Genomic DNA, 26,146 nt, shown 5'->3' on the forward strand with positions numbered 1-26,146 from the left:
ATTCTCCATTCAGACACACCGTCACACGTAGGCACACCAGCACTCACACCCACACTCCCGTTCCTGGAGCACAGTCACCCCTGGGGTGTGAGGCCCTCCCTGTCCTGGTCACCTGCCTACCTACCCACCTGCTGGCTTGGGGAGAGTTTCCCATATCTCATGCGGCAGGTGCCACAGAACCAGCTGTGGCCAGTGCAGACCTGTTTGTTTATGGTTGTCCTTGGTTACGGTGACTTGTCCCCTAACACAGCCACAACAAGGCCATAAAATGGTCCCGGGGAAGACCTCTCCCCATCTCTCCAGGACTGTGGCCTTTATCGGTAGCCCTGGTCCTGTCCCCCTCCCCTGCCCCGGGCGGGCTCTGCCCCTCCCCCACCTGCCCCGTGCTCCTGGTCAGAGAGTGAAGCCCTTCCTATAAGGGGAGGAACTTGGAGTTTGGACCCAGTGGGATCTGCCTACATGGCCCGGCCTCTATGGGACTGAGCACTGCACACACCAAAGGGATGCTCTCTGGCTTGCTGAGTGGCAGTGAGGGCCAGCGAGCAAGACCCACAGACATAGCACATGGCCTGCTTGGGACGTGAAGGTGCTCTTGGATGAACTGTGGGCATCCCCGTGAGTGCACCCTGTTGGTGGCAGCCGGGCCCCATCCTCTTGCGACCATTCTCAGCCCACCTTCCAGAACAGGAGGGAGCTTGGTGAGGGAGGTACTGACCAGACTCCAGGGTGCAGCCATGTCCTCCCTCTAACGCACTGGGCTGCACTCAGGGATCTGGGGGCATCCTGCTGTCAGACGGTCCCTGGGAACAGCGCCACGTTGGGGACCCTCCTCCCAAGGTCCCAAAGCACGTGGCAGGTGCTGCCGGGATTTTAGCTTCATTGGTGAGACAGGCCTGGCTCCTGCAGATCCTGAACATCAAGAAGCATCAGCCCCTGTGTGATGGGGAAGGCCAGGCCCACCTGGAAACAGTCCAGCACCACATTGTTGCCTTTTGGGAAGTGAGCAGAGCAGATGGCCCGCCGGGCATGTGATCTGAGGTTGCAGTAAGATGGGGACAGAAAACAGGTGAGCGGGCTCCACCTTTACTGACCCGACCTGAACCCCAAGCAGCTGCCCGTGACAAGCTTACCGGGTGTCTCCGTCCCTCGGTGAGGTGGGCGAGCCAAGGCTCGGAGGGGCAGGTGCGTGGCTGGCGGAAAGCCCGGGAGCCATGCTCTGTGCCTCTCTGGTCAGATCGAAGAGCTGGAGGGAAGCCCGAGTGTCCAGGATATGCAAAGGGGGGTCTGCATGGCCATTTACATCCCAGGTTCTGGGCAGGGGGAGGTCCAAGGGGGACCACATGTGCTCCCTGTGCCCTCCCTCCACAGCCCTGCCAGACCGGAGTCTGCTGCCGTCCTCTTAATCCAAGGGAGGAAATGTCCCTTGGAATGTAGCAGGCCAGGCCAGTGTGTTCTCCTAGAGTTCCCGTCCTGGAATCTGGCGTGAGCCACGTCCAGGGGACACGTGCCCACTGTGTCCGTTCGAGGTTGGTCTTTGTAACACTAGGTGTCCGCCATTCTTGATGTAAATACTCGTTTTCTTTTCGGCCCGCAGGTGGCTCTCCCCTGGGCCACACCTTCTTCTCTGACTTGGCGCTTCTGATGTAATTTCATTTGCAAATTCATTGTAGCCCTGGGATGTTTTCGGTTTGGTTTGCGTTTTGTCACGGGGTGGGTGAACACAGACAGCAGGGCTGTGATCCGTTCTCTGGAGCGGAAGCGTGGAGCCTTGTTGCTTCTCCTTTGTTCTGCTGCGCTGGGGGGTCCGCTCTGCTCCTGTGGCCCCGGCTTGTTCTCCAGCGAAGACGGTGGGTTATGCCGTTGGCCTTGGCGAACGCCTCCTCCTGGCCGGCGTGTCCGGGTCACCCCCTCTGTCAGCCGCGGATGGGGCCGCAGGGAGGGGCGGGTCTGGGACTCAGGAGCCCGGGCTTGGAGCCTTCGCCCATTCTGCGGGGGGATGCCCTGGGGACAGGCGGGCAGTATCCCCAACCCCCTCCAGCCAGGGGCTGGGGGGCACGTGGGAAGCACAGGACCCACCTGCCCTCTGGATAAAAGACCTCCCAGCCTCCCTGTGTGACTGGTGGGTTTTGGGACTGCGAAGGACTTTCCCTTTTGCTGACAAACACATGCTTCTAGGCAGCGAGTGGAAAACTCAAGAATAGACTTTATTTTTAAGGACAGTTTTGGGTTAATAGAGAAGCTGGACGGTACTCTCACTTTCCCCCCTGACTTCCCTCCTGATTTTCTCCGTTATCCTGTTGCAGTAACGGGTACATTTGTTATCATGGATGAGTGACCACGGGGACATTTTAGGAAGTCACGTCCACAGGTTGTATTAGGGCTCGCTCTGCCCGTTCTGTGGGTTTGGACAGATGGGTCCCCAGGCGTCCACCGTTAGACCATCACACAGACCGTACTCACTGGACACTTCTGTGCTCTGAGTATCCCCCTCTCCCCCGCGGGCCAGCACCCATCTCGTTACGGTGCCCACAGTTCTGTCTTCCCCAGAATGTCACTGAGTGGGAATCGCACAGCGTTAGCCTCTCTCACTGGTGTCTTTGTCTTGGTGATTCGTACTTGTGGTTCCTCAAGATCTTTTCTTGTTTTGTAATTGCTGAGTAATGTTCCCCAGCATGGGATACAGATAATGATTTTTAAAAGATGGGAGCCCCGGTTCCTCGCACAGCCTCGCCGGGAGTCCCGTAGAGTGGCGCCCGGGGCCCCCTGGGTGCTGTATGGACACTGCCTATGAGCAGACATGACCGCTGTGCTCTGCGCTCTGTGGGCCTGCCTGGCTGGCTGGCACCACCCCATAGGCGCCTGTCTGTAACTTCCTCTATTTCCAGAGACCTTTTTTTTCCCCCATTTTTGGTCTTCGTGGTTTATATTTATTAGTTCCTATATCCCCCGTTCCCTCCTCCGCACATCAGGCTTGGACAGACACTTGTATGCAGCTGCGGACACGTGTATGGTGAGGGCATGTTCCTGTTTCCTGGGGGGCGTCGGCAGGGCAGGGATGCTAGCCACTGGGTCAGCAGTGCCGGGCTGTGCGTGGCGGGGGAGGGGGTGCTGGTGCCAGGGGACAGGGCCCTGCCCCAGCGAGCATATGAGTCAGCTTCCGCCCGAGCCATGTGTGTCCCGGACGAACGAATGACCATGTGTCATGTTCCCTGAGGAGTTTCGGAAGATAAGCAGCAGTTATAGATAGTTCGCTTGGTGGGAAGAGCCAAGGTCATGCTGCCACCCACTCCAGGCCACAGGGACAGTTAGCCCCCTGGGGGGGTCTCTCCCGTCCCGTGCATGTTTGTACTTTGAGGATGGGTGTGCGGGGTCCCTGGGAGAACAGCGGGACCCTGCTGGCAGGTGCCGGGATCCTGGCCTCCCAGGACTGCACGAGGCCGGCGTGGTGCCGTCAGTCACCCACTGATAGCCCACCCTTTCTGTCCAGGGATGGTCCGTGCTCCCAGAGTGTGGGAGACTGCCCCATGTGGCCGGTTCAGAGCACCCACGTGCTTCCTACCTCCCCCGCTCAGATGAGGAGGCCGAACCCTGGAGCCACTCATCTGCTTTCTGTCCCACTGTGGAAAAAGTTCTAGAAAAGGTGGTCCACTCTGTAAGGAGTACCGGCACTGGGTGGGTGGTGGGGGTGGCCTGAAGACCACCGGGGGGGGGCCCCATCTCCTTGTCGTGGCCGGGAAGGGCTCCAGCTAGCTCCCAAGTTCCTAGCCTGGGAGGCCACTGTTCTTTGAAGTCGAAGAGGAAATTCTTACATGAGTGTAGGGCACGTCTCAGGGGGAGGCTCCAGGGTTTGCAGGAGATTCTGTGAAAGGAGCTGGATTGCATGAAAGTGAAGAAAAATCTGGATTCTTGTATCCGCAGGCCTTGTCTGTGTGATGCTGGAGCTCTGCGGCCGTGAGTGAGGACAGACAGGGAAGGCTCTGGGGTCGCACCTGAGTGGACCTCGGGTGGCGTTTTCCCGGGAGCCTGTCTGCTTACTCTGTGTCTTCTCATCGTAGGTGGTGACTCGCCGCTGCGCACAGGTGTACCTGGGACAGGTGAGTCCTCGCTGTATCCCGGGGGTCCTGGCTTGTCACGTGGGACTGTCTTTGTCTTGATGTGGGGCCCTTCTTGGGGCTGTTAGGTTCCCTCTGGACCTCACACAGGACCCGCTTCACTCCCAGAGCCTGTGCATGGACCTCGGGCCTCTGGTACTCGCCCATGCACGCCTTCCTTAGTGACCAGAGCCATGACTACCTTTCACATCCCCCCACATTGGGCAAGGCATCTGTGCCTGTCTTGGTGCCGTGGTGACCATGTGGCAGGGCATCTGTGTGTGTCGTGGTATCGTGGTGGCCGTGTGCAGTGTGGTTCCGTGGTGGCCGTGTTGCGGGGTGTCTGTGTGTGTCATGGTCCTGTGGTGGCCGTGTTGTGGGATGTCTATGTGTATCATGGTGCTCGGGCCATGTGGAGTGTGGCTGTGGTGACCGTGTCGTGGGGTGTCCGTGTGGAGGTTGGTCTCACGAGCACCGTCCCCTAAGCAGGCCTTGCTCGTGGACAGGAAGGTGGCCACCGGGTTTGGATGGCAAGTGCCCTTTGGCCAGTCCATGCATCCCTGGGCCCCATGTCCTCTGTGTGCTCATGGTCCTCCCACGCCATGCTCTGTGTCTGGTGCTTGTGGTGACTCATCAGTCCTCAGGCGTGGGAGCTGCGGCCTCCTTCCTGTCCACCTCAGGCTGTCGGCTCCGAGCCATGAGCTGCCCCTTTCTGCACTTTCCTCCCGTCCGACCTTGCTGCCGTCTGCTTCCTCCATCTCTGGGGCCTGTCCCCAAGGGGGAGTCACCAGCTCTGCAGGTGTCCCGGTGCCAGCAGCCCTTCCAAGAGGTTCTGGAAGAGCCTCATCTTGGCTCCTTCCCACGGTGAGCTGCTGGCTCTGTTCTGGGAAGCAGACTGGCGTGGCACTGATGGACTGTGCTGGCTGGACCTGGCCGCATCAGGGGGCTGACGTGATGACCTGACCTCTGCCAGGGCAGCTGTCTACTGGCCAGCAGTGCTTCTGGGACCGTGTGGCACGCTGGCGAGACAGGAGGGCAGACAGCTCCGTGGGGGTCATCGTGCTCAGAACACGTGGCCGTCTCCTTGATGGCCATTGTTCTTGAACTTTTCTGGTGCCTAGCCACCTTCTGCTTATTGCAGGGGCTTAAGTACCTGGTGGGTGAGGCCGGGTCCATCCTCAGACCAAAACCGCAGGCAGCGGGTCCTGGAGGCAAACCTCCCTTTGCAAATGTTAGCTTAGCTGATGAGACGTGCCTGTGCGCTGAGTTTCCCCCGGGGGCCGGCATAGACGGGAAACCAGGATACTGGGTGTGCACTTTGTCCTCGAGGGAAGCAGGGACCGGCAGAGAATGGGTGCATCGGGGGGAGTCACGCAGGGTGTAGGCTGCGGCTGGGGGCTCGTCCTGAGCTGCCGCTGCCCTGCAGACGCCCCATCTGCACCCACCAGGTGTCTGAGGGGGAAGTCATGTGCCGCTCGGAGGGCATCCTCGTCAGGACCTTTGGCTTTCTCTGGCTCTGCTCGTTGGTACGGCGTTGAGGGTAGAGAAGCACTACCGTGGCTTTGTTGTGTGTTAGCTTCCCGCCGAGATGGCCCGTGTGGGGCAGGGTCTGCTGGGTCATGACCGGGAGGCTCTGGGGTGTCCCCAGGTGGCAGATCCCTTGTGACGGGGGCCGAGCTGTGCCTCTGTGCTCATCATTTCTGCAGATGCCCGTGGGCATGCGTGTCAGCCACATGTGCTCGTGTGCACACCCAGGTGCAGAGCTCAGTAGCGATCATGAGCACGGGGCCAGCGCCAGGCCGGGCTCCAGCCAGGTCACGATACCTGCAGACCCGCGTGACCTCACATGGGGCCCTCTTGTGTCTGCGCCTCACTTCCCTCCGCTGTGTGTGGGGATATGGCCACGTCCCCGGCGGGCGCCGTGTGGGACAGATGGAGTAGCACGTGGGAAGTCTGGGCACTGGCTGTGGCTCGTGGGAAAGGCACCGGGTGCGGGCCAGCCTTCTCCCTGGTTGGGCAAACGCGAGGGGGGCAGTGCCGGTCTCCCGGTGCCCGCAGCCTCTGCTGGTCTGTTTGGTTTGACCATTGTTCTCTGGCTGTCTGGTAGGGGAGAACCGGTTTGGTCGGTTCCCAGACGTACCATCTGCTCCGTGAGGGTGAAGGAGCCGGGACAGATGCGTAGAGGACCTGTTCTTCCCGAGCCCCCTGGGACACAGGGAGGGTGCCCCAGCCGGCAGGGGCTGGCCCGCCTCATGGAGGGCCGGGCGTGCCTCACAGCGATGACTGACGCTCCAGGCAGAGCGCCGTTGCTGCCTCAGTCTTGTCCTGCAAGGACTGTGTCTGTCCAGGAGGGCGGGGTCACACCGGTGCAGGAGCAGACCTGCAGGCCCCCTGGGTGCACATGTGGCTTTCCCTGGGACACCCTTCAGTCCAGCAGGTGTGGACGCCCCAGGGGCCAGTGTTCCCGGACAGCACCCAGCAGCGTTGGCCGAGGGACGGCCCGAGCAGCCAGTGCGGCGGCCCTGCGTTGGAGAAGTTCACTCCTCCGAGCAGCCTCCGTCCTTGTGAGAGGCCGTGTCCCCGCCTGGTGGTGGCTGCGGGTGCGGGCGCTCCGGGCGGTGCCAGAGCCCGCTGGGAGCACAGGTGCGAGCCCTCACCTGGCTGCCAGTGCGCACACCTGGATTGTTTTTGCTTGGCTGTTATGGGTCCTCCCGCTGGAGGAGACAAGGTATAGAGTCGCTCTTGAAATTTGAGTAGGCAGTTGGGTAGCTCTGCGGCTGTGCTCTTTGTTCAAGGGAGGCACGGACAATGGGTGGTTTCTGTTGCAGGTGACATGAGGTGTCAGGTTACAGAGACGGAGGCTGGAGTTTGCAGACTGGGTCCTTGTTCGATGCACCTGCGGGGGCGCGTGGGTGTGTTGGGACCTTGTTCAGCATGATTTGTGTAAACACGCGGTTGGGGGAAGCGGTCCCAAGTGGTGAGGTTCATGCGGGGACAGTGTGACTGTTGACAGGTGCCGCTGAGCAAACGGTGTCCGTGTCATATTCCTTACTGGGGGCCATGCAGGGATCTCCCCAAAGCGATTGGTTATCTCGGAAAGACTGCCCGCCGAATCGGACACTTGGAAGCTTGAGATGGATGGAAAGGCACCCCCATTAATGGTGCTCTTTTACCTGCAGAATTAGGTAGTGATGGCAAAGTTCAGGCTACCCACCTGTCAAATATTGGGAGGGCAGCTTTGCCCAGAAGGTTCACTGGAGTGCCTGGAGAGCTCGGCCTCTGGCGCCGGCTCCAGTCCAGGCCACGACAGCCACCGTGCGAATTTCTTGTCCTCGTTAAGTGCAGGTCTTTGGTTGCGTGCAGATTATTCCTGCCACGGACTGTTCCCATGCTGCGGGACACGTCAGAACACAGACGCAGATCTGCCCCAGCACATCAGGGTCTTAGCCGAGTGATAGCTTCTGTTTCTGGAAGTCACAGACCCTGGGAGCATGTGCACCCACAGCTGTGTCTGCACCCACGGCTGGCCCGCCAGGGTCTGTGCATCTCACGTGAGCATCCTTCACCTTGTCCCAAGGACATTCCCTTACTTCAGGCAGCAGAGACATGCAAACATCCGTGTTCTGTAATCCTCTGATCTTCAGGAAGCTGGGAAAGTCTCTGGAGTCCTGCCAGATGGTAGTCGAGCCTTCGGCTTGCTCAAGTTTATCACCTCTGGTTTTGGTAAAAGGCAAGTGAGACCCAGAAATAAAAGCACTCAATGCTGCTTTTTCAGACGTTCACCTTGACACTTGAGTGATCTAAGAGTCACGTCTGGTTCCGCAGCAGGGCAGTGGGGCATCAGAGGAGCCAGTTTTAAAGGGACATGTCGAGTGGATGGTGTAAGGGAAGCCGAGGCTCGGTGAGCACACCAGGGATCCGGCAAGGTTGAAGCCAGCCCTTGTGTCCTCATCCTCTCTCTGTGGCTGCTGGAGTGCCAGCCATTGAGCATCAGAGCCTCAGGCCGCCTGACCCTAGTGGTGCCTCAGTGCCTGTACCTGGCTCTGTCTTCTCAGCAAGCATGGAGGTGGAGGGTCCTGGTGTTAGTACCTGAGGCAGAGTGGGGAGTGTTTAAGAAACGCTGAACGTACCCAGTGTTCCCCAGGTTTCCCATGGCCCCAATCTGGATTCAGGCTGGGCTCCCGTGCTGGGGCAGTGCTGGTCGCTGCTGTGCTTCCCTCCGCCCTCAGGGTCCTTCGTGAAGGTTGGGGTCTGAATTAATGTGTGTGGGGCCCCGGGTGACAGCACTGGAAGCTAGGATCCCAAACTCTGCTCAGACTCCCTTTCCTTTAACTGTGTATTTTACCCCTTTTGGCAACCTGCTCTTGAAGGGAGCAGAGAAAGTATGGATGGGGGCAGCCCAGGGGCCACTTTCATGCACAGATCCCAGTGGGCTTCCGAGAGAAGGCAGGGGTTCACGGTGGAGGGGAGCACAGACGGGGAAGGGGCTCTTGCAGGGTGGGTGTGAGGACCCGTGTCCCCCCCACTTCTTGTCTGCCAGGAACCTGGGATGTGGCTGAGTTGGGAATAGGGATGCAGGGAGGTCAGGCTGGACGCGTGTCCTCGTGAGCAGACCAGAGGATGCAGATGCACGGGGGACTGGCTTAGGGACAGGAGGCAGCGTCTGGAGAGGTCTTTCCGGCCCAGAGCCCGAAGGGGCTGGTGAAATGCTTCCCAAGGACACGTGGCCCTGCAGCCTTTGGGTCTGTCTGAGTGGCTGCCCAGGGGAGCAGTGTGTGGGGTCCCTCCCTCCACCTCTTTGAGGTCACTTAGCATGACCTCTACCCCCGGCACTTCTGGGACGGGTTCAGCCACAGACCTGGGTGGGGCCCTCCTGGGGGCTCAAGTGCACTCAGGGGAGCTCTCTGGGGCTGGCTGTAACCCTCTGGGCCCTGCCACAGACCTCACAGGCAGGACAGACATTGCAGACTTGCAGAGGGATAGGGCAGGCTGTTTGTGGAAGTCGAAGGAGAGGGTGCTTGGGGATCGGGCAGGGTTGGGAGCCCAGGGCCCCCGGAGCTTTCCGGGGAAAGCCTTTGAAGCCCATGCCACTGACCGGCTGTGTGTGTCAGGGGGACCCTCTTTCGCTGACCTCTGCCCCAGGCCTCTGTCTGCAGCTACTGGCAGGACCGCTCCCGGGGCTGGCTCCAAAACCTGGTGCGTAGGTAGTTTTCTCCGGAAATCCGGGGCACCGCCCCTCCCCGTTCTAATCACAGGCCAGACTTGGTCCCACTCGCTTTGATTTCACCGTTCCCTCCTGCACCTAAAATAACATCCGGGCCTTGGCCTTTTCAGCCTTGGCAGGGAGAGATTGCCCGCGTTTCTGGAAAAGGTCGCCTGGTGAGCGGCTCCCATGTGGGAGCCCCAGGGGGCAAACAGGAGCTTTGGTTCACAGACACTCTGAGAAAGGCACAGTCCTCCGTGAATTAAGAAAAAAAAAAACAACAAAAAAAAACCTGACTGTGTTGAGCTTCAACCCAGCATGCCTGGATTGGAAGCAGGGCCCAGCTAGATGTTGCGGTGGGCCTGGCCACAGGTAGAGGGAGGCAGGGCAGGGGACACAGTGGCCTGGTGTCAGCTTATGTCCACCGGGAGCTTGGGGTCTGGCTAATGGTTAGCACCCGTGCTGGCCGCAGCTGGTCACACCGGGAGAGGCTGGCCCGCAGCTGTTCTGTGCACCGTGAGACCCAGGTGTCCCATGGCACGTCTGCGGCCAGCGGCGTGGTGCACTCGGGCTCAGAGCTGCCAGTCCCTGGGTCTCTGACTGCATGGTGGGCTTGGGGCTGCTGCTCAGGGTTGACTGGGGCGCTCGGTGGCTGGGGCGCCCCCCAGCCGGCACTCACGGATGATAGACAGCTTTTTCCAGTGAATGAATGTCCCCAGGTCCCAAGGCTGGAATCTGCCATGGAGAAGAAGTTTCTGGTCGTGGGTCAATTTTTTTTTTTTTTTCCGATGGTGTGGACTCTATAGCAGTCATGGGTTGTGAATGTGGGGATGACGCTTGATGGTGGCAGGTGTGTGGGAATTGGGGGGAATCACAGCTCCCTATGGAAGGCGAGGGTGAGCGCTAATTTTTTTCAACACCGTGAGCTGGGACGGAGTTTGGGTCAGGAGGGTCAGGAGGGTCACGGTCGGGAGGGACGCTGTTGTGATGGGGCGTCTGTGGCCTGGGTGCATTTTCACCTGCAAGAGGGATCATTTTTAAAAGAAAATACACACGACGGCATCCTGCCCCCCTCCCTGGGTCCCTGAAGAAATCAAAGTCTGTGCAGAAAGGGGACCCTGGCTGCCAGTTTGGGGGGGGTCTAGGGTTCTGAAATCCAATTCCTCCCCAGGTTCTCCGTGGCCCGGAGTCCCCACCTCCTGTTTTCTTATCGGCACTTGTGGGTGTCGGGCCGACTGGTATGGAATCTGGGACGTCCTGGCCTCACTTGGAGAGTCTCTCTAGAGAGCCAGGGGCCTCGGGCTGGTTTTTCCTCGGGTCTCCCCAAGTGCCTCTGAACTTTTGGAGGTCTCCCCATCCGTTCGAGGCGCACCCTGCACGTAGGCAGAAGCCAGCCAGGCAGTGGGGCATTGGGTCCTGAACATCAGAAGCCAGGCCCATTCCAGCCTCGTCACTGAGCTCAAGTCCTCCTCCTCTCCCTGGGGACACTTAGAGCAGCCTTGTTAGCCACATTTATTTTCCCTCAAGCATCAGGAAACAATTCTGCAAGGGTACCTGGTAGGGCTTGGTCGGTGTAGCCTCTGCCTTCAGCTCAGGTCGTGATCTCAGGGGCCTGGGATCGAGTCCTGCATCGGGCTCCTTGCTCATTGGGGGCCTGCTTCCCCCTTTCCCTCTACCCTTCTGCCGTGTTTGTACTCTCTCTCTCTCTCTCCATCTCAGATAAATAAATAAATAAATAAAAGATTTTTTTTTAAAGGCAACAATGCTGTAAAAGAAAAGGGAGTTTTGTCCTTGGCAGAAACCGTGTCCCTATCTGGAGGGCCCCCCATACAGAGAGAATAAGGAAAGTCCCATGGGGCTGCCTGGGCTCCTTCCACTTTGGGTGGCAGCGGTGACCAGGCACCGTCCCCATGCTGGCCCTGCGCCAGTGTGTCCCGCGGGGTGGCAAGCACGGTGCCCGTCCTCGGAACCGAGTGGGGTCTTGGATGGTAGATGGTTGAGAACCAGTGCAGATACGGGCCCGAGTCCCGTTGTGAGGACTGTCCGCTTTGTGATTTTGGGCTCAGACATCGCTTTCTGATCTCTGCACCAGACTTTAAATGAAGCACCTACTTAATAACGACAAAAAAATAAATAAAAACATAAAAACTCAATCCAGATCCGAAACTTCATTCATTGCCTTTGAGGGTTAGGGTTAGGGAACGACTCATCCTGAAAAATCAGTAAATAAAGAGAAACAAGCTTTTGACCTCCTTCTCTTACACAACCTGTCCTCAGGGTTAAAAATAGACGAAGAGGGAAAGTTCCGAGTAAGGAGGAGTTCTGGCCGGCAAATGCCAAGAAAGGGAAAGAGTTAAAATGTGCCAAACTGCAGACTGTAAGTAACCGAACGACCGTGACCCTCTGTAACCTCCTGGGTCGCAGAAGGAAGCTGGTCGAGTCACATGCCTCCTTTGGGGAAGTTGGCTGTGCGTGTAGCCCTCATGGGAGGCCAGAAATCAGACCAGAACCACCCTGAGTGCGGACCCATCCACGGCTTCCAGGAGGCATGGGGCCTGGGCCCCGTGGACGCGTTCCAAGGGATCAGCGAGTCCCGGGGGCACGGGGCGGAGAGCGTGTCGGTCATCTCCAGGTATGCTGCGGGAGGAGGAAGGATCTCTGTGGCTTTGGAACGGACGAGATGTCAGATAAACACCGTCAGACTCTATCTGGAACTTAATCCCAACAATCTGACTGTAAAAAAAAAAAAAAAGACAAAAACAAACTCAAACTTGTAAAACAGGGAAATTTGACCATGGAGTCGCGATATGGGGGTATTAAGGAATCCCCCCCGTTCATGGTACTGGTATTGTGTTGGTGTCATTTTAGAACGTGGTTTCTCTTCCAAGGAGGCCTGCTGACGTGTTTACAGAGGGGCCATGTGGTGTGTGGGGCTCATGCCGCAATAGTCCGGGTAGGGACGCGGTGGGCGGCGGGGAGCCGGGGACATCCGGACTTTGGAGCTAGGTCCGGATGCCGGTAAAGTGGGAGCACGGAGCTCAGGGCTTATGACCAGCCTGCCAGCAGTTCCCGGGTTTTCCATGAGCTGATGGCCCAGGCTTGCCCGAGTGTCTTCCCTGTGGCGTTCTGGATGGATGGTGGACATCTGGAGAGACCAGTCCACAGGGTGATGTGTTTGGCTGAAAACCTGCTGAGTCCAAACACACAGTGTTTTCTGGACGGAGGTGTTTGCTTCATTTCTGCCTCCCCACTGGGGGCGGGAGTGCTGGAAGAGAAGGTGTCTTGACCTTCGTCAAGCAAGGAGGAAGGGCCCCAAGGGTTAGCGCCCTCCAAGAGCGTCAGGCGTCCTCCGCATACAGAGATGGGTCACACGCTTAAAAATACTACCAGACTGGACTGTGGTTGTGATTCTTTATGAAACATTACAGTGGCAGTTTCGTGTGCTCCGGTGGGGGGCGGGAGGGGGCGTTAGAATGGGGAGGTTTTCCCGAGGTTTCTTGCATGAACCTGAGATGAATGATTGACAGGTTCCTATCGATTCAGGAGCCGTCCAGCCTCCTTATGTGGGGGTTTTGTGTGTGCACATCTGCGACCTTGCTAAAACGTGTGGGTCACCCCCAATCCGCCGTCCCTGTGCATCCGTGATCTCTCACGGACACACGTGGGACCCGCCGGGCACATGCGCAGCTGAGGCAGACCCACTCCCCGTGAACCACTGTCCTTCCCGAGGCGTGTGCAGGGACACACAGCTTTGCACGGCTGTGCTTGGTACCACGTACGCATGGGTGAGTCTAGTGCTCTAAGCTCAGGGAGATGCCCGGCCAGCATGCACAGTGACGGTGAGAATCCCAGGACCCACGACAGCAAGACTCGAGCGTACTGATAAGGTGTTGACTGTGGGTCCTCAGGCTGCTTCGTTGCCACGTCAGTGCCTAAGAACTCCCTTTACCCCTGACTTGCCCATCAGAGAGCGTGGACCCCAGCCCATGTTCGCCGCCTCCCCGTGAGCCTGTGATGGGCCGTTCCTGTGGCGTTTTGGGGTGCCAGGGAATGGGGAAGAGGTCATCCACTGTGGTGCTCTGGGACGCGAGCCCGAGCCCTGCCGGGCACACTAGCTGTGTGCCCCATCGTGTCCAGCCTGGTCCTCTACTCTGTCTTGGCAAAGTGGGGATGGGAGGGTCCCAGTCCAGTAGGATGCCACGCGGCCGTGGGAGGACGGCGCTGCGGCTGCCCTGGGCTGGACACAGTGTGGCCCCGTGCTGCCGTGACCCTGTGTCATTCTCCCTAGGATGGTGACAGTCACGTGTCACATGCTGTCCACCTGCTTCTCAGTCAGCTTGTCTTTTTAAATAGTTTGAGATTTGGGCTGTCTGGCCCAGTCCTTAAGTGTCTGCCTTCAGCTCAGGTCATGATCCCGGGGTCCTGGGATCGAGCTCCGCATCGGGCTCTCTGCTCAGCAGGGAGCCAGCTTCTCCATCTGCCTGCTGCTCCCCCTGCTTGTGCTCCCCCTGTCTCTCTGACAAAGAATTCTTAAAAAGATAAAAATTAATAGAAAGTTCAGGATTTATAGGTGGTTGTTAAATCGAAATATGGACTTGTGGGATCCTAAGCCATACTTGCTTTTACGTTTGCTTACATCTGAAACGGACGGCCATGTCCATTGGTCTCGGGGCTGGGGTTCCCCTGTTCTACTTTGGCAGACTGTGTGCCCACAGCGAACCAGCTAAAATTCCCCGTGTGGCCGCCTCAGAGTGTTGTGAAACCTTAATGGGATGGCCGTCCGCAGCTGTGCTCTGGGTTTGCCCCGTCCTGCAGCCGTCCTGTGGGGTGGGGAGGAGCAGGTCTTTGGGGCCGCGCCGTCCCAAGACACGGACCTGCCTTCCGAGCCACAGCAGATCTCTGGCGTCTTAGGCTCACGTGGTGTCGGCTTGTGCGCTATCTTCAGCTGTGAGGTGACGGCCACCAGTGCCTCTGGCCAGAACAGGCTTGGGAGCGGACATAGTGGGTGCCCAGTCCATGTCCCGTCCACATGTCCATGTCCACCCACGTGCAGGGTGACAGAGGATGGGGGCAGGATTGGAGGCGCATGTGCAAGCGCCCGACCGGGGGCAGTGGGTGGCAGGCATCAGCGTTCTAGACCGACACGGGTGTCCAGCCAGTAGAGCAGCCGGGGATGACTTTATTTATTTAAACAATTTAAATTCTCTTTCTTACGGAAATAGAGTCATCGACGTGCCGTGTCCTATTGGTTTCAGGTGTAGAGTGACATAGCGGGTCTCTGCGTTATGTGCGCCGTGCTCGCCGTGATGACTGTGGTCACTGTCACCTCACCACTGACTGCATTCCCTGTGTTGTGGCCTTTATCCTGGGACTTGTTCGCTCCATTGCTGGAAGCCTCGGACTCCCCCTCCCCTGCGCCCGTTTGCCCGTCACCTCTGCCCCCTCCCTTTGGGTCTTCTCTGTACTTACGGGTCTACTTCTGCTTTTCGTTTGTGTGTTTGTTTTGTTTTTTAGATTCCTCGTGTAAATGAGGTCCTGCGGTGTTTGTCTTTCTTTGTCTGAGTCGTTTCGCTCAGCGTAATACCCTCTAGGTCTGTCCGTGTCGCCACAAGTGGCAGGACTTCATTCTTCTGTCACCGAGTGACGTCTCGCTCTGTGTGTGTGTGTGTGTGTGTGTGTGTGCGCGCGCGCCTGCGCGCGCCTCTCTATCTGCTTATCCATCGGGGGCGCTCCACATCTCAGCTGATGTACAGGGTGCTGTAAGAAACATAGGGCTGTATCTGGGTTTTCACATGAGTGTTTTGCTGCGTCTAATAAGAGGTTCATGTCCAAAACATACGAAGAACAGCTCAACACCAAAAAAACCAAATAATTTCATTAAAAAATGGGCCAATGACCGGAATACACGTTTTCCCTAAGAAGACACCCAGAGTGGGGGACGAGACAGGAGAAGATGTGCGACATGACTCATCGTCAGGGAAGTGCAAATCCCGACCACGAGGAGCTGGGACCTCCCACCTGTCAGAAGGCGAGTGTCAGAGGCAAGAAATGGCAGGTGCTGGCGAGGATGCGGAGAAAGGGGAGCCCCCTGCACTGTTGGTGGGAACGCAGGCAGGTGCGGCCACTTGAGAAAACAGTGTGGCGGGTCCTCAGAAGATGACAGATGGAAACACCGGGGGATCAGTTGTGACACGACTGGATCTTCACCCCAAGATGTGATCTCGTTCATTTGGTTCCTAGAGGGCAAGACAGGATTCCAGCCCAAACAGCAAACCTCTGGAGGCTCTCACTGTGGCTCCAACCAAGACTCCCCCACCAGTTGCATTTGACACGAATCTGCCTTTTCTTTCTCTTTTTTAGAGAGGGCGGGAGGGGCAGAGGGAAGGGAGAACCTCAGGCAGGCTCCATGTTGAGTGCAGAACCCGTGGTGGGACTCAGTCTCACGAAACCAAGTGTCGAGTGCTCAACCGACCGAGCCCCCGGAGCCCCGCGTCTGTCGTTCCTGGAGCGCAGTCCTTGCTGTCCCGCACATGACCCCGCACTCAGTCTCACACTTCCCACCAGCCCTCGTTGCAGATCTGTCCCTCTGTGTTGTTTGGCTCTGTCATTTATGGGGTTCGGGGGTGTGGTAAGTGCTGGGAAAGGTGGGGCTTGAGGTCGGCTGTTCCGGGAGGCATCGTGGGGGTTACCGGGTCTAACCTGCAGGCTCCCTGATGCCCAGTCTTACTCCCACGACCCCTGCTACAGCGCTGGCCTGAGCTGCGCTGGAGGTCCTCGTGGAGGACCTCCCTTGGCACCTGACCCCGCCCCCCACGCTTTGCTCCTCCTTGTCCTGCTCTGATGTTTTGCATTTTTGTAGGTCTCCCCTAGCACATTACGTTTCTCGCGCACACTGTTTTCCCCACCTTTTTAACCGGCAGTCAGAAAGGGGAGATGGCCTCTTGTGCAGGGGCCCAGGTACCCTTCTGAGCAGGAGACCATTTCCACCCCACACCGGGGCCCCTCGGGCCATCTGGGCAGACTCAGTCAGCCCACACTTGCTGCAGGGAGAGGCAAAGCCAGGAAGGAGCAGGGGGACCCGGAGCCACGGCGGGCCAACATCTCGGTCCTCACACGTGCATTTAGGGAAGACACCGGAGCTGCAGGTGCTGTCCGTGTGCGTCCCAGCCGCTCGGGTGGTCCCTGCTGTCTCTCTCGTCAGGGATTTAGCATCCTGGAGGCACTTGACCTCTGCCCCAACCTCTGATGCAGGGATGCATCCACAGGAGCCCCGAGGCACGTCCCTCTTCTGCCTTTCCCGCTCCTGGGGACACGGTCTTCCCTCTTCCGGCACCCCGGATCCCTCTTCAGGCTTGCCAGGGCAATTCCATTCTGGTCCGCTCCTCGCCTTGTGGACCTCTGTCCCCTCTGTCACAGGTGTGTGAGGTCCCGGAGGCTACAGCATGCGTTCCAGGAGACGGGCTTCAGGGAGTGCTCCCCATGAGTCCCAAAGCAAATTGCGCCTGCCGGTGGCTATCCCGAGGCAGCCAGTAAGGATGCTGAGGCGTTGTAGACTGTAGGATGTTTATCAAAGCCCCGTCTGCGGGAGACAGACATCGGGGCCCAAACAACGTTCAGGCACATGGGAAATCGCGCTCCAGCTCAAAACTTGCCGGCACGTGGCTGTGGAAAGTTGTGGGAGAAAATTTGGGAATTTTATTGTGCTATATCATAAACTTTCAGACCCAGCCCATGCTGGACGTCCAGCCTCCCGGACCGTAGAAAGGAGAGAAGAGAGACCGGCTTGTGTAGGAGGCATTGCAGGTCTAAACCCGGCCAGTGGCCCATTCATTCGGTGTTCCTGGGTTGAAACTCCAGAGTCCAGAAAACCGGGGGGTGGGGGACTCCCGGGGCTGGTGAAGCTGTGCTGTGCATGGGCAGAGGTCCCGGCGAGTGTCCCGTTGGTGTGCCCCTGTGGGTCCCTCAGCAGGGACAGCTGGCCTCAGGCCCCAGGGTAGCCATGGCTTTCACCGATGAGCCCTGTGACCTTGGTCAGGCCAGGTCAGGCAGGTGCCAGGAGCGTTATTTCCTCACAGGGAAGGAGACAGCATCTCGGGGAGGAGCTACGAGTGCATGTGAATGCTGTCCAGTGCGTCCCGTTCCGCACGCGGTCGGTAGGGTGGCGCTATTTGGGGTAGGCTCTGTGGATACGGTCGGTCCCAGGACACTTCTTCCCTGGTTTTATGTGTTTTGGGTCCAGCACCGTGTCATCCTTTTGGTGTTGTGTCCGGCTCTTAACTGTCGGAGGATAACCCGAATGGAGTCTCCTTAGTGTGGGAGCCGTATGGTTAGAACAGCTGGCAGGGTGTTTCGGGGCGGGCTTGTCTGTGGCCGGGCTCCCAGGAGCTCGCTCGGGGCTCAGGACTGCCACGACTGAATGTCTTCCCCTGCTCACAGGGGAGGACCCGAGGGGACAAGCTGTGCCAGTGTCGCCAGGATGTCCTGTCTGAGGAGATGAGTTGGGGTTGGAGCCTGGTTTCTCCTGCCGAAGGCGCTTTCCCGGGTCCTCATGCTGAAGTGACCAGAGAGCGGCAGAGGCACCATTGTGGGTGGTGATAGAGCCCAGTGGACTGTGTCCTCAGAGTCATGGCTGTGTCCAGTGGGCTCTGTCCTGTGGATCATGGACTGTTTCCAGTGGGCCGTGTCCTGTGGGCCTGTCCTGTGGGCCATGTCCGGTGGGCTGTGCTGTATGTGGCTTGCCCATGTACTGCCACGGTGCAGGTCCGTGGACCCCCCACTCTGTCTCTGCACCATGTCCCTCCTCAGCAGTGGGACCAGGTACTCGCTCTGATACTCTTGGTGCCCAGCACCCCTGCCCGGCCTCAGCAGCTGCTGCACTCCTTCCCCTGCCCCCTGGCCTCCGTGGACAGCTCCGTGGACAGCTCCATGGACAGCTCCGTGGCGAGAAGAGGACCTGCTAATAAAGCGGGTGCTTATCGAGGGCAGACCTGATGCCAGGGAGCAGGATCTCACCTGAGGTTTCTGTGTTGGGTCATGTTCTGCAACTGCTCCCACGGGCAGCTGGGCACGGAGGATTCCAGAGGTGCAGTGTCCGTGGGCGTTCTGGAGCATGGCCCTGGCTTGCCGTGCGCGCCAGGCTCTGTGGTGCTAGCATCCTCTGCCCTGCCTGACACTGTCACTGTCCTCGCACGTGGGGGACGCGTGCACCCCACGCCTGACGGAGTGGCTCCCCCTCCCCACCGTCATTCCAGTCCACAGCGCATGCGCCCGCCTTTGGTCAATCTTGGTGCAGCTGCCACGAACCCACCTTAAGAACACATTTGATCCTGTCACCCCTCCTCGGACACCCCTGCAGGGCTCCTCCTGTCCCAGAAACGCTCTGACCGGCTTCGGGCTCCCGGACCCCCGACCGCAGGACCCCCACTTCTCTTGGCCTCGAGGCCAGTCCTCCCCAGGCACTCCTGGCTCCTCCTGGCCCGGCTCCAGTCTGGAAGGCCCACCCTTTCTGCCGTTGGATGGCGCTCCCATCCCACAGCCCATCAGGGACGCTGCTGTCACCGCTGTGTGCTGCTGTCACCACTGTGCTATTCTGTTGCACTTCCAGGCCTGTCACCCAGCCCTGCTGGGAACTGTGGGGCTCAGCGTGCCAGGTGGTCCCGAGTAGTGGGGCCTGGTTCGGATAGAGCACGTGTGTCCGACGCTGGCTGGGCAGGATGCCCACTGGGTCGTCCTGGGCATGTGTGAGGACAGACGGGGCTGAGGGACTGACCCGGTCCACCTGCCAGCAGTCAGATGCACCAGGATGGTCATCCTGGGGACCCCTATGGTGCCCTTCTTGCTGTGGGGAAGCTATGGTCCTAGATTGTCTCTGCTGGGCTGCACAGTGGGCGCATTGGGCCCCCTTCCCAGGACCGTGAGCCCTGCACCCTGGGACATCTGGGTGGGGTGGGGGGGCCTCCCTCTTGGTCTACACTTGTCAGCCTTTGAGGGTCTCATAGGCTCAGAGCCGGCTCCCCCATGGGGCCGTCCGTGGTGGGAGGCCTGTGCCCTGGGGCAGGGCTGGGACAGGTGCTCCAGGAGTGAGAAGTGCAGTCTGTCTCTGGTCTGCTGACCAGACAGGTGAAGAGAGGGCTGCCCCACGCTGTCCCTCGGGATGCCCCACCATCCCACAGGAGCTAGGCCACCCGAAACAGAGACCCCGGCCGTGGGCTCCAGGGCTCCCCGCACGTTGGGGCAGGAAGGAGACCCCACGTGACGCCCTCGGCAGCAGGGCCCCCAGCCCTGGTGTCGGGGACAGGATTGTGGGGGCCCAGCGCGACCCACCACGCCCTCCCCCTATCCTTTTAATTAGGAGATATGTTCTCGTGATGAAGTGATTAAAATGAAAGCATCTGCGTGTGTGGGGCGTCCTTGTCTGTGAGCCCACGTGGGTGTCCCTCTGAGTGTAAGGAATGGGACTGGATGTTTGACAGTGAAATCCGGCCGGTTGCCAGTGTAGACCGTGGTGGTGGGGGACGGCCTTGTGCTATGGGCCCTTCCGCTCCTGACTCCGAGTGGCACGTGACCTTGGTCCCTCCAGCCTCGATAGGCCGGAGCCTGTCGCACCACCTGACATCTGTCCAGCTCTTCTCTCTCTCTCTCTCTGCTTTGGCCTCTGGGAGACTTGGAGCCCAAGGGGCATGTGTGTTAGGAGCGAGCCCACTCCTCTTCTGGTCCAGTGACGCACTTTGACCTTGTTTTTGTGTTTGCTTTGTGGTTTCGTGAGCATGGTAAGGGGCAGAGGAACGTGGTGGGAGTGAGTAGGGCGGGCACTGGTACCTGTCGGATTCAGGGTGCTGGCCGGCGACCTGTCCACCCAGCAGTCAGTCCGCGGTGGGTTGGTCTCCAGGTGGTGGGGGGGGGGTTCCTTGGACACAGGAGACCCCTCGTTGTGTCCCTGTGTCGACCACCCCTAGGTAGGGGGCGGGTGTTGGTTCCTGAGGACAGGGCCCCCGCCTGGTGAGGCCTGTCCTGCTGGCCGTGGGCCCTGTGGGGCCTTGGAAGGGCCAGCCCTGGGCCGGGCAGCGGTGTCTGTGCCCTGCGAGCAGGCATGCGTGCTGCCGCTGTGGGCTGGGCGTGCCTGCCGGCTCGGGCACCACTGCCCTTGGGACCTCCCCAGCCCTGGTGGGGCGGGCGCTGTCCCACCTGCTCTCGGCCCCGCCACCCCCCTCGGCCACGCGCTTGGGGAGGGCGCAGGACTCCAAGCAGGGAAGGGGTGAGGTGGTGGGAGGGAGCTGCTTCTGGAAGGAAGGAGAAGCCACAGCCGGCCCCTCAGCAGCACGGTAAGTTCCACCCGGAGGGCTCTGTGGGGCCCCCACCGCGGGCTGCCGCGTGCTCTTGGCACAGGGTCGGTCCCTGACGCCCCTCCTCCGTTTGCTCATGTCCTTGCTCTGCAGCAAAGGGGCCGTAAAAGTTGCACGTGGGACTGTGGCAGCTGCTTCCTGGGCTGCCCTGCTGGGGAGCCCAGACGTGGGTGAGAGCTTGGTTCCCCACCCTGGGTTCCTCACCCCCGCCCCGCCCCAGGGGCCTCCTTCCTCCCTGCCACGGGCCTTTCCCGGCATCCTGCGTCTGTGTGGTGCAGACCAGCTCATGCACCCCAGAACTCTGAGTCCTTGGTGACAAATATCCACAGATAAAATCTCAGACTGAGCACGACCTTGCTTCTCGTAGAGGAGCATGGGGACCAAGGGACGCTGTTGTCATTTCCTAGCGTGAGCCTGGTATGTCTGTCCTAGAGAGGTCACAGGAGCTGCGGCTAGGGGTCGAGAGCGTTAAGGGAAGTTCAAGGTGGGCGCTCCTGATAATGACTTTGTTTCTGGCTGTCTCCTTCTGGAAGGGAGAAGTGTCTGTCTGGCTGTGCGTCTGGCTGTGTGTCTGTCTGGCTGGCTTTGGGCAGGTTGCTTGTTAGAGCCTTGCTCCTCTGCTGGGACAGATGGTGCCGTGGTTGTGCTGGCCACTGTGTTCGTGTGGACTCCCGCAGGTGCTGCCTCGTGGGGTCAATCTCCCCCGCCCCCCCTGCCTGGCGCCCGAATGCGTGTCTCATGTTTATTTAGAGCTTGTGTTTGGTCAGCTGCTGTTCCTAGTCCCTACGCGTACTTCCTTACCGAATCCCGCCGACCCTCCACTTTCCAGAGGAGGAAACTGAGTCACGGAGGGCTGCCTCAGTCTCTCCAAGGTCGGGCAGCCCGGGGAACTGCAGGACTGGCGTTGGACCCGGGCCTCGGAGCGAAAAGCCTGTGACCCCTGCAGCCTGCCTGCAGGGCCGTGAGTGAGTGACGTGACCTTCAGGTGTGGAGCCGAACATGGCCGGTGGTGGCCTTTGAAAAAGGCTTTTCATTTATTTTTCCGTTTGCCCACGTGGCGTGCTTCCGCGGGTGCCTCCTTCCCGAGGGCACAGCCGGCCTGCTCCCTGCCCCGCCACAGCCCGCGAGCCCTGCTTCCTTGTAAATCTGGCTTCAGTTACGCAATTGTCCCTTTTGTTCTTTTTTACGAAACTGTTCCTGCCACGAGTTTCAGGGCCCGTCAGTCAGCCCGGCGGAGTGCAGCACCCAGGCCTGGGCTCCGCGGACCCTGGCGGCCTTCCTGCGCTTCCCACCGTGCGGGGGGGCTTTCTTTGGTCTATCCTCAAGAGCCAGAGAGGGTGAGAGGAGGCGGGAAGCAGGGGTGCAGGCAACCTTTCATCTCTAGCCCCTGGTGCCGCCCTCCCTTCCATGTGAGCAGGAGCAAGGGTGAGCTCCCCCGTGGGCTCAGAGGCCCGCCTGGCCGCGGACACCCTGCCTCAGGTCCCTGTCTTTGGGGACGGGGATGCTCCTGTGAGTCTGTGCACAGGGTGGTCATGCTTGACTCGCGGGGCGGTGGGCACACTGTTAGTGGGGGACCCCGTCTGGGAGCAGAACGCACATCGGACCGGTCTGGGGAGCTGTGCTGTTCCAGAGCCTTCTTTGGTCTCTGAGATCTGTGCTTCCCCACACGGGTCTGCGGGGGACAGTCTCTTTCCCCCAATGTCATCGATCCCCTGTGTGATGACGTTGCCAAGGAGGACATACTTACTACCTTCCACTCTGCTACTCTTTTAGGTGATGAGTCTGCTCAAGCCTGGTACGTTGGGTTTTGTTATCCTAAGGAGAAAGCTAAGTAGGTACTACGTACTTAGTACCAAAACACAGAAGCAGTAGCTCTAGCTCTACCACGGCTGGATCATCTGTTGGGCGTGGTGAAGTTAGTGGTTGGCTTATTCCCTCCTTCCTCGGCACGCTGCGCTCTCCGCCTGCTCCTGGGGACAGGATGTGTCCCCAGAGGATGAGTGGAATGTGGGAGTCAGCACCCTTGCGGGTCTTCGTGGCGGGGGCACAGAGCATGGACAGGAATGCCTGCCGTCAGTTGTGTTTGTACGGCTGAGATCTGGGCCCTTGCAGGATATGTCAGCTGGACCAGGGATCAGGGGTTGCTTTGCTGGGAAAGCAACATGTGAGTGGAGAGGTCTAGGATTAATAGAAGCTAACCAGGTGAGGCTGGCCTAAGTGGGTGGGGAGTGTTTCAGACCTGTAGAGCATGTGCAAAGGTCCTGGAGCAGGAGGGGTGGAGTGTGCTGGTGGGACTGGAAGGAGGGCTGTGGGGCAGGGGTGGAGAGGGGGAGGTGTCCGCCCTTTGCCCACAGTGGTGGGATATGGGGGCACAGCACCAGCATTGGCTCCCGTCCACCTGAACGACTGGTGCCCACGCCAGCCCATCGCTAGGGGCAGGCCCCTCCCTGCTGACATGGGGACACTGCCCAGGGCGTGAGTCTTGTTAGGCAGGTCTGCTCCATCCTGGTTTGCCAGAGAACACGCGGGAATCGCAGATGCTAATGATGTATTTGCTCCTCGCCGGCCCTGCTCTGCCCCACATGCCGCTGCAGAGGGCTTGCTGCACCTAGCAGCCCATTTCATGAATAAGGAGCCCGAGGTGCCTGCCCAAGGTCACAGAGCAGGAGCCTCAGAGTCCTTGCATGGTCCTGCGGTCACAGCCGCCCAGAAGGGTGTGCTGTGGTGTTGGGGGCTTGCTGTCAGCGTCCTCCCTCTGCCTTCCTGCCTGGGGCTCGCGTGTCCTCACTGCCCCCGGAGCCGGGTCCTTCTGTACGCCTGCCAGGTGGTCCTCCATGCTCTGCCCGCCATGAGACATGGGTGCAGACGTTTGCCCAACATCCCTTTTCCTGGAAGCCTGTGTGAGCGATCTGACCTGTGGCTCCGACGCCATGCTGGGAGAGCCACACGTCGTGTCTTTTAGCCTGGACTGTGGTCCCTTTAGTTGGGAATGCAGTGGCCTGACCCCAGTGCCTTGTGGGTTCTTTCCTGAGGCTCAGGCCTATGGAACATTCGTCTTGTGCCACACGGCCCAATTTCGGGTGTCCCCCGAGCTGCAGACCCAGGGGTGCCCCTGGGGAGGGGGATGGGGTGACGGGCTCCCTGCCATCCTGCTCATCAGGTCCCCTACAAGACCAGTGATCAGTCCCACAGCGGGCAGGGCTCTGGGTCCTGGTTGCAGCCCCAGCCTCCCTTCCATGGGCCTGTCCTCTTAGAAGGGGGCCTGGTTATGAGCCGCGGAGCCGTGGTTTCCCAGGGATGTGTGGGCAGCGTACCCAGGTGTTCTGGAGTTACCCACTGGGTATGAGAACGGTGCCCTGAGGATGGGGTCCTGTAGGGTGGGGTTCTGGAGGACGGGGCACTGTGGGAGTTGGGGTTTTGGAGGATGGGGTTCTAGAGGATGGGCCCTGCATGCCAGCACCTCCTGGTCCCTTACCCCCAGGTGAGGTAGGGGTTGGGATTCCTGTGCTAGAAAGACAAGGAGTGTGGCAGAGGCTGGGCCTGGTGAAGGACCTGGTCACGATCACGGGGTGCCCAGTGGCAGAGCCTGTGTTGTCCGAGGAGCCACATCCCTTGACAAGGCCTGGACCGGCTCCTCCCAAGAACAGGCACTGGGCCTGCTTTCCGCCCCGGGGGAACCGACTGGGAAGTGAGCCCCAGGCTCAGTGGGCCTCCCTTCATAAGACAGTTGTGTCCGCATGCAGATCTCCCCACCGGTCCCTGTCCCCTCCTGTCCCCTCCTGAAATATGGGCGTGGACCCAAGTCATCGGCTTGGGTGATGGGGGCGTTGGAAAGATATTTGTGCTCTACTCACACACTCATGTGCCCCCCTCCGGTCCCTGTCTCCTCCTGAAATATGGGCGTGGGCTGGTGTCCCACGGCTGCAAAATTGGTCTTGCTGTGCTTGTTTCTTATATAAAATCACACCATTAGCCGAGGAAATGAGGATCGGAAATTGCAAAAGTGTGTTGAGCAAGGAGCCCCCCTGGGCTGACGGGACGAGTGGACCAGGTGGGATGTCCACTTTGCTGCTTGCCGCTGCGTCCTGGACCCCGGAGACTTCCCCAGATGGCCAGGGAGGCTGGTGATGTCACAGGGGCCCAGGACCGCTTTGGGGGCCAGCAGAAGAGCTCCTTTTCAGAGACACGGCAGGGGGGAGGGGCAGTGCAGGCTTTGTGGTTGGCCTGGTGCAGGTGTAACCTTGGCCCCAGATTCCACGGGCACCCCCCGCCCCTGCCCTCGGGTTTCTAGGGCCTTTTGGAGTTGCAGGCTGCGATAAGCGCGTGCCAACGCGGCCGGCGGTGAAGGAGGCGGGGTCGGGCTGAGGCAGGTGGGTACCCGACGCACGTACAGGAAGCACCTGTTGTCTCTGCACACGTGGTGAGGTGCCTGAAGAGTGGTGTGTCCTCGGAAGTCTTCCCAGGGAGGCAGGCAGGCCGCTGTCTTCTTGCAGAAGCCCCACGAGAAACATGCAGCTCAGGAGGCCTGGGGCCTCCCAGATGAGGCTAGGGCGTAGGGTTCTGGGGAGCACGGGAGACTTTTAGTAAGTTGGTTTCTGGGTCATTCCTAAGCCACGAACTGTGCCCGTCATCCACTTGGGTGATGGGGATGTTGGAAAGGCATCTGTGCTCTGCGCACACACTCACGTGCGTGGACCGTGTCTGCTGGTTCTCAGTCCGTGTGCCTCTGTTCTGTCTAACTCAGCCTCAGGCACAGCCGAGTGATGGCAGGTAGGCAGTGACGGGAGGGTAGGCGGACCCTGCCTTCCCATCTCACTCTGTGTGTGTGTGTGTGCGGGTGCACGCGCGAGTGTGTGGGTGTGTTCAGCAGTCTACCTTTCATGCACGTATCTGTGCGTCTGTGTCCTCTCATCTGTCTGCCATCCATCCGTTGCCAAGGGATGTGGGTGGGGATTCTTGGGGGCGCTGGCTGGAACTCAGCCAGCAGGCCTCAGGGCTGCTTTGGGGAGAGTGGGTCCAGCCTCCCTGACCTCCTGGGGGGCCACTGTCCTATGCCGTTCATGGTCCAGGCACTGAGGGAGCAGGCTCTGTCAGCCCCCAGACTCATCTGTAAGGGGACATGTAGGAGAGGCACGCACCCACCAGGGACAGCCAGCGGGCAAGCTCTCTAAGTGTCCTGTGCACAAAGGAGGGTACCCTCTGGGTCCCGTCTCTGCCTGGGGTCCCGGATCACGTCCTCGGGTTTGCCTTTGGCTTAGGCACGGCTTGGTGTGACTTCTGGGGCGCGCCATCTCCATTCCTGAAGGGGCCTCGGGAGTCTTCCTTGGCATCTTCCTTTCGTTCTGGAACCAGGCTGAGCCAGGTGCCCAGTGACGCGCTGGTGATGTTGGGTGTCTGAGCTTGTGCTGGGGCCGACAGGGAGCAGGAAGAGGTCTGTGAGATCTGGGTGTCCTGCCACGCCTGTTCCCAGCATCACCCGCCTTCTGGCAGGCACCCTGGCTGGTCCGCAG

The 26,146-nt window shown here is 59.6% G+C and overlaps 1 protein-coding gene across 8 annotated transcripts in view; it reads left to right on the forward strand.

Moving 5' to 3' along the window:
• The window catches only part of TNS3 (tensin 3), a 200,718-nt gene that overhangs the window by 67,385 nt on the left and 107,187 nt on the right, over positions 1 to 26,146 (forward strand). For 3 of the 8 annotated variants that reach the window (XM_045089576.1, XM_013059615.2, XM_045089573.1), the window contains exon 4: positions 4,056 to 4,094. The exons of 1 other annotated variant lie outside the window; for it this stretch is intronic. Coding sequence is in view for 3 of the 7 variants with exons in the window: in XM_013059615.2 (XP_012915069.1) it covers positions 4,056 to 4,094 (39 nt within the window). In the remaining 4 variants the exon portion in view is untranslated. Of the gene's footprint in view, positions 1 to 3,932; positions 3,952 to 4,055; positions 4,095 to 11,649; positions 11,927 to 20,406; positions 20,616 to 21,101; positions 21,121 to 26,146 lie in introns of those variants that run through there. 4 more of the 8 variants (XM_045089574.1, XM_013059619.2, XM_013059625.2 and 1 more) reach the window with 4 other exon arrangements.

Source organism: Mustela putorius, unplaced genomic scaffold, assembly GCF_011764305.1.
Source record: "Mustela putorius furo isolate JIRA1106 unplaced genomic scaffold, ASM1176430v1.1 tig00003845_pilon_pilon_pilon, whole genome shotgun sequence".
NCBI classification, from domain to species: domain Eukaryota; kingdom Metazoa; phylum Chordata; class Mammalia; order Carnivora; family Mustelidae; genus Mustela; species Mustela putorius.